Source organism: Kryptolebias marmoratus, linkage group LG22 (genome assembly GCF_001649575.2).
Source record: "Kryptolebias marmoratus isolate JLee-2015 linkage group LG22, ASM164957v2, whole genome shotgun sequence".
NCBI classification, from domain to species: Eukaryota; Metazoa; Chordata; class Actinopteri; order Cyprinodontiformes; family Rivulidae; genus Kryptolebias; species Kryptolebias marmoratus.
In genome coordinates this window covers 25,683,338-25,690,720 of record NC_051451.1, presented here as the reverse complement: position 1 = coordinate 25,690,720, position 7,383 = coordinate 25,683,338, and the positions used below count along the sequence as shown (strand labels likewise).

Sequence of the window (7,383 nt, the reverse complement as noted above, 5' to 3'; positions counted from 1 at the left end):
ATAAAACCTGCTGTAAAACGTTAGTCGGTCGGTCTCGTTTTTAGGAGTCTGTGGCGGCTGATTGTTCCGGATCGGGGCCTCGCTTCGTGGTGAAGCTCCGCCCCCCGTCCCGCCTCACCTGAGGTCAAGACGGAGGAGGAGAAAGAGGAGATCCTGGACACAAGCGGCTCCTGATGGAGGGAGTCCCATCTGGAGCCGGAGAGGGATGTCTGGGTTTTCGAGGCTTACTTTTCAGTCTGTTTCTGTCTGCCTCTCATGAACTTTGCAGTCGGGCATGGGGTTTCCATGGTGACCGTAACGAGGCACGGGCAGCAGCTTTATTTCTCTTCTCTTCACCTCTTACACAGCTCACACATCAAAATGTTGGCTTTTTTTGTTTTGTTTTTCAGCTGTTTTGTTTCTGCAGTCCGATCTTTCGAACCGAAAGGCTTCGTCACAAAGGAGCGACGAGACGTCTTCAAGAATCGAGATGAAGTCCGGCAGGTTCTGGGGGTCGGGAGTGTTCCCAAATTAAGGACCGCGCCCCACGGAAGCCCACATCCGTGCTTCGTGATGCAATTTTTTTTCTTTTAACAGCCACAGAAGAATCAGATTAAGAGTCTTTCACTTTTAATAACATCCTGATCAAACAGGAAACAGAAAATTATTAAAAAAAACGCACCAAAAAATATTAAGTTTATGAAGCATTTCGAGCCACAAAAGAAGCCAAACTTACATTTCTCTGCAGGAGTTGCGTGGCAATCACCTTCTAGTAAAGTTCATTTAAATCCGTCGGTCTGCAAATGAAAGCTTTTCATCCCGGAGGTTTTGCGAACGATTAAATATCGAGGCTAAATTTTCACAACCTGGCAACCCAGATTTTCACTCCTCTGTAAAACGATGTAAATTATCTGCCAATGTTTATAAAACATACCTTATAAAAACCATTAGTGAGGGTTGATTTATGGGCGCCGTCGGTTTAACGGGTCAACAGAGAGCCGCTCTCTGTGCCGGTAAATTTATTTAACGTGTTTAAATCCAAAAATCCCCACCCCCCCCACAATCCGTTCCTAAATTCTAACCCTTTGCAAATATGTGGCCCCGTTTCCGATCCAGGACCAGCGAGTAAATGTACAATCGGCGCTCTGTCCAACGCGGCCCCGCCCCCTCCGGCCTCAGTTTCTGGGCTGCGAGTTGAACTCCTGGCAGATGTTGTGGATGATCTTCGGCACGTATTTGTACAGGTTGTCGAACTCGTCCACGAAGAAGGAGTGCTCCTTGTCGGGGTCGGTGGCGATGTACTCCAGCTCGTCCTGCGCCGCCCAGGCGATGCCGATGGAGTAGGCGATCACACCTGCGGTCGGAGGGAGAGGCGGCAGGTTAGACACGCGGCGGGAACTTAACGTGGGCCGACTCGGACAGAGAAACGACACGTAGAGTCGGTTCTAGGGACCGTTCTGTTGTAGATTAGCTGCTGTGTTTGGGATCACATCTGACTCCAGAATCAGCCCAAACCATCAGCCCTCCACCGCCGTGCCGACAGCTGGGGGGAGCTGTTTTTTACCGAACACAGATAAACTTCTGTACTTCGGTCTCGTGTAAACATCCTTTTTCCTCATAAACGGAGCGTTCTTTTAAGAAATCTCTTCATCCGCTCGGAAACTCCCCCCAAAAAACCGTAGTAACTGCGCCAAGCCTCTGTGTGGCGCTGCAACACCAAAAAAACGACACGATGGCCCGGTCCCAATCCTCGCACTTCCTCGTGTCCTTCAAACGCGCGTTCATGCTGAAGGGTTCGAGCGTGCAGTGTAGTCTTTAAGCCCCGCCCCCTTTCTGTACTACACCCGCCCTCCGGCTAAGCCCGGATCCAGGCGGACTTCGGTTGAAGTATTTACCCACAATTCATCGCTTCTGCGTGTGACGTTTTGAATTAAAAGGCGGAAATATGCACACGATGACTTTGGAAAGCAAAAATAACTGTACTTTTATAATTGAACTGGCGACCGGTCGGCCATGTTGGATGTGAGAGTTACGACGCAGAGGAGCGAGTCGATGACGTAACCCATACCGTCCCAGTTCTCCAGTTTTTGCACGCTTGTAACCTTTGCTCACGGACCCTTCATATAGGGGCGTAGGGTCGTAAAGTAATCGGAACAAGAAGAGGCGCCTTCGGGTCGAAGGTTAGATTAGAGGTTTTCGGTCGTCTACCTGAAAACACGAGTGTGGCATTTTAATTTGAATAATTTTCAGATAAAGACCGGATCTTTCCGTCCTTGGTTCTGCGGCGGATGACCCCTCACCTTGCCCGTGGACGGCCTCCGCAGGTGCCCTGACATCGTCATACGAGCGCCCGTCCGTGATGACGATCATGATCTTGCGTTTGTTGGGTTTGGATTTGCTGAAGAGCTGCTCCGCTGCGTAGGTGATGGCGGCGCCGGTGCTGGTCCCGCCGCTCCAGTAGTTGATGCGTTTGATGGCGCTCAGCAGCTCAGCCTTGTTGTCGTACTGCCCGAAGGCGAACTCCAGCCTCTGCTCGTAGGTGTACTGCACGGCGCCGACCCGGGTGTCCGTGTCCGAGATCTCGAACTCCCTGGTGACGTTGGCCACGAACTGGAGCACCGTGCGGAAGTTGCCGGTACCCACGCTGCTGGAGCCGTCGATGACGAAGGCGATGTCGTTGGCGTTGAGGCAGGTCTTGCTGCACACCAGGCGGTCCGTGTCACAAACGCGCTTCACCAGAGGCTGAACGGCCTTCCTCAGGGCGAACCAGCTGTTCACGGGGAGGGAGAAGAAGCCGTTCGTCCGACACACGGCCTGCGAGATAAAACCACGCAATCAGCCAAACGTCTCATGAAACTGGATGGACATCAATAGCTGATTGACCTTTGGAGCTAACCCAATTCAATATGGCCACCACAGCCAAAGGTCCTTATAAAAAGGGCTAAGCCGAAAGTCCATCCCACCACATCCTCTGACCTCTAACAGATCACACATTATTTGACCAAATTGGCTGAAACTCCATAAGTTTTGAAGCTTAGATGGGCCTAAAAGGTGGCGGGCGACATGCATTCCTCTAAGGAACGCCGGCCTTTTAATGTCCTAAACCACTGAGACCTCCGGAGACGACAACTCCACCTTGTCGACGAAGTTGGCCTCCACCAGGTTTGGCTTCTCGCTGTCGTCGGGCCCCTCGATGGTGACGAAGAAGATGTTGATGCCGGACTCCCGGGCGAGCCGGGATGCCTCCTCCACCTTGTCCGTGGGCCAGCCGTCCACCAGGACCACGGCGACGTTTGGAGCGCCGCCTCGGTTCCCGTTGGCGTCGCTGAAGTACTGCTTGTTGATGTAGGAGAGGGCCTTTCCTGTCGAGACACCAGGGGGCGACAGAGAGGCGGTCTCAGAGATGGATGGAGGATCATTTCCTGTTTTTGTGGTTTTCCTCTCTCTCATTTCTTATCTGCAGTTTAACGACTGCAGACTTTGTGCTTTTTCAGCAGTTTATGTATCAAAACGTTCGGCTCATTCAGGAAACGGCTGCTGTCTTTTGGTTCTGAAAATATTTAACTTTATTTACAAATATTTTCTCAGCAGAAACACACGGAGACCTCATTCATTCAAAAAACAGTTCACTTCGATGTTGTTTTGTTTTCTTCTGCTGCTTTTCACTTTTAGCTTTTGCTTATTGTTCTGTTAAGTTTAGCTTTTAGTTAGCCTTTTGATTCTTTTAGCTTCTTGCTTGCTAGCTTTTTGCAACTTATAGCTTTTTCGCCAGCTTTTAGATTTTTCTTAGCTTCCAGCTAGTCTTTTAATAATTTAGCCGTTTAGCTAGCCTGTTGACACTTTCAGCTACCATTTTGCTACCTTAGCTTTTAGCTAGGTTTTTGCTACTTTTAGCTAGACTCTTACTACTTTTCGACAGCCTTTTGATGTTTTTAGCTTCTAGCTAGCTTGTTGATACTTTTAGCCAACCTTTTGATTCTTTTAGCATCTTGCTTGCTAGCTTTTTGCAACTTATAGCTTCTAGCTAGCCTTTAATACTTTAACCTTTTAGCTAGCTTGTTGATACTTACAGCTACCATTTTGCTACCTTAGCTTTCTAGCCTGTTAATTTAGATAGCTTTTTGATACTTTTAGCCACCATTTTGTTACTTTAGCTTTTAGCTAAGTTTATGCTACTTTTAGCTAGGCTCTTAGTACTTTTTGTCAGCCTTTTTATTATTTTAGCTTTTAGCCTGTTGGTACCTTTAGCTAACCTTTTGCTTTTCGACTCGTTTTGCTTTCTTGGATTTTAGCTCGTGCTCTGCAGCTTTTGGCTCGTCAGTTTCGGCTGTTTGCCGTCGTGTTGGTGGTCCAATCGCAGCAGGAGAGGCTTTTATTGTTGGATGATTAGAGAGAACTTAGCTGAAGTTTAGCAGCTGATAAAGACCGAGTGGAACCTCACAGATGCTGACAAACCAGCCGAAGCAGAAACATAGCTCTCCCTCTCAGGAAGCCGAAGCTTTCGGTCAGAACAGGAGCCGAACGTGAAGCAAAGCTGTCATTTCGCCTTGAAGCAAATTTAGATTTACTTCTGTCCTTGTAAACGTGGCAGGCGATTAAAGCGCCGGGATTTCGCCCTTTTTGTTTCACGTGTGTTGGTAGCCGTGTGCTAACCGCGGCTCACTCACCCACGTTGGACAGGCCGCCCTTCTGGACGATCTTCTCCATGGCGGACTTCACCTCCCTGGAGCTGGAGTAGGTCCTCAGGCTGAACTCGGTCACGGGGTCGTCGCTTTGGACACGAGGAAACAAGCGGTCACCACACGGCTCGCACACCGCCGACGCCAGCGGGAACAGAGGTTTACCCGTATTGGATGACGCCCATCATCGGCCCGGCGACGCCCACGTTGACGGCCTGAGCCACCTCGGACAGGAAGTCCTTCTGGATCTTGAAGCGCCGCTTCCCGATGCTCCAGCTCCCGTCCATCAGGAAGGCGAGGTCCACCTTGCAACCTGCGGGAAGGAGGTTCCGACAAATCAGAGGTGAGTTCCGCCCCCCAGAGTTTGCTCATTTTCTGCGGGTCAAAGGTCGACTAAAGACGAAGGGGTTAAACTGAAGGTTCTGATCTGTTAGTCGTGGATTTAAAGACGGACGATGATGGTTGAAGGACCGACAGGTTCCTCTGCTGATCCTCGGAAACGTCTCAGCTTCTTCCGGCACACAGAGCAGCTTAAAGAGCGTCTGTTTCTCGGCGCGATGGGCCCAGATCATAATGAAACCTCCCCCGTGCTTTAAAGAAGGTTGTTACTTCTCGTCTCGGAACGTGATGTTCTGCGATTTAAAATCCTAAATGCGTCCGTTGCCCCCCCCCGAGTTTATCGAATGAGAGCTGAAAACGTGAAAATCTGATGTCTCTGGGACACAAAATGTCCAATGTTTCCACTTTAAAAACAGAAACCTTGAATAAGTTTGACACGTTTACGAATCTCCATCCTAAGAGTAGAAGAAGATTTAAAACTGAAATCCACAATTGTTTTTTTTTTAAATTCAGCTTATTAAAAATTAACCTTTTAAACAATGAACTAATTTATTTTCTTAGTATCAAAACTTAACAATGTTAAAATATTTGCATTTAAGTTAAATTTGATGCAGGAAAAAAAAGTGAAAAAGCTCAACTAAATCCCTCGAATCCGAACCAGAGGCCGCTGGGGTCGAAAGGACTTTTAAACTTTTAAATTTTGGGGAAAAAATGAGTTGAATATGGATTTATTCTCAGGTACGCACGCCTAAACGCACAGTTTGCTTTTCTCAAACTGAACCTGGATGCAAACTGTTTAGGAGAAACTCTGTGGAGGACGTACTTGGGTCTCCCTGGGACTGGGGGGCAGTCTGAGGGGGTCTTGGTGCCGGATCTGGTTCTCTGACACTGAAACCTGAAAAAAAAAGACATTTTCGTCAACAACAAGGAGAGACCGCAGGGTTGTTTTTCTCCAGAATCAGTTTGTTTAGCTCGTTTGCTGTCCTCTTTTTTTTTTTTTTTTTTTTTTGTCGTGTATTTGTTGTTACGAACGTTACGCCTCCCTTCAATTACAGGCCGAGCCAAAACCCAGAGCCTTCACCCACCGGGTGGCTCTGGGTTTGGATCGGAGGATTTACTGGCAGAGTGGCTCGTTCCCGGAGGAGGACGGTTTAAAAATGAGAAGCAGAGCGAAGCTTGTTACCTGATTCGTAAGGGTTTGCTTCGGGCTTCCAGATGTCCGCCGGCTCCGCTGCACGGACGATATTAGACAAGCTCAGCGTCAGCGTTTCTACCAAGAACTCAAAACACTTCAGCAGAAAGGTTCAGTTCTTCTGATCAGAAGTTAAAGCATCTAGTTTGTGATTAAAGCAGGAGCAGTTAGCGACATCTTACAGCTTATAAATGCAGCAAACTCAACACAGATGCTACAGCTGAAGTCAGAAAAGTTCACCAAACGTCGTAATAATTCAGGGCTTTAAGTGACTTTTTTTGAACGGTTGTTTTTCCAGCGTTGGGATGATTACAGAGCGCACGACTCCAGTGATTCTTAAAAACCAGAACTGGGAGCACAAGTTTGACTTTTACAAGTTGTCTTCGGTCCAAACTGGCTCGGATGCGTACTCACGTCCACATAAATCTTTTAATAAGTGGTGCTGAAGGGCCCGAAACGTCTCGTTCGCTTCTTGTTGGTGATCGCGATTGACTGCAGCTGCTGGTTTCTTTTTGCCAGCGGGGGATTAAAAATAAAAATAAAAAAAGGATCGGTTGTCCAATATTCCTCTGAAGGGAAACCAAGACTCAAAACCGCCATGAACTGGAAACTGCTGGACCACCAGTGTCCCCGTCCACAGCGGGGACAGTTTTCTGTCAACGTGGACCGAGAGGACAAAGAAAGAAGACGTTCGTTTGGAGGAGCCAAAGGGAGGCTTTCAAACCCGAGAGCGCTGAGCCAGCTGTCAGGCACGGTGGCGGTGGCGTCATGCTCTGGTGCATCGCACAAAAAAATCTTCAACTTTGTCTCTAATCAGCAGTCTCGGTTGAGACTTGGACATAACTGGGTGTCCCAGCAGGACAACGGTAGCAAACTGATCGGATGAAGCTTCTGGACCAGACCAGAACCCGGCTGAAGGTTTGTGGACTTTTCTTGAAAGGGAACCAAACAATTTACACGAAGTCTGCCGGTTCTGCCAAGAAGAGGAGCGGTCAAAAAGCCTGTGGTTCAGCTGCAGCTTCCTACAAATGGTTTAAAGGAAAGAGTTGAAGTATCTCGGGGTCTTGTTCACGAATGAGGGAAAAATGGAGCGGGAGATCGACAGGCGGATTGGTGCAGCGTCTGCAGTGAAGCGGGCGCTGTACCGATCTGTCGTGGTGAAGAGAGAGCTGAGCCAAAAAGCGAAGCTCTCGA

General features: G+C 48.6%; 1 protein-coding gene across 9 annotated transcripts in view; it reads right to left on the bottom strand.

The window, feature by feature from the left end:
- Nucleotides 1-592: 592 nt before the first annotated feature.
- The window catches only part of vit (vitrin), a 22,498-nt gene continuing 15,707 nt past the window's right edge, over nucleotides 593-7,383 (bottom strand). For 8 of the 9 annotated variants that reach the window (XM_037973453.1, XM_037973455.1, XM_017436685.3 and 5 more), the window contains 7 exons: nucleotides 6,181-6,228; nucleotides 5,821-5,892; nucleotides 4,824-4,971; nucleotides 4,647-4,750; nucleotides 3,115-3,341; nucleotides 2,280-2,793; nucleotides 1,155-1,333 (listed from right to left, as the gene is read on the bottom strand). In XM_037973453.1, the coding sequence (XP_037829381.1) occupies nucleotides 1,155-1,333; nucleotides 2,280-2,793; nucleotides 3,115-3,341; nucleotides 4,647-4,750; nucleotides 4,824-4,971; nucleotides 5,821-5,892; nucleotides 6,181-6,228 (1,292 nt within the window). Of the gene's footprint in view, nucleotides 1,334-2,279; nucleotides 2,794-3,114; nucleotides 3,342-4,646; nucleotides 4,751-4,823; nucleotides 4,972-5,820; nucleotides 5,893-6,180; nucleotides 6,229-7,383 lie in introns of all 9 variants that reach the window. The other variant, XM_017436684.3, reaches the window with a different exon arrangement.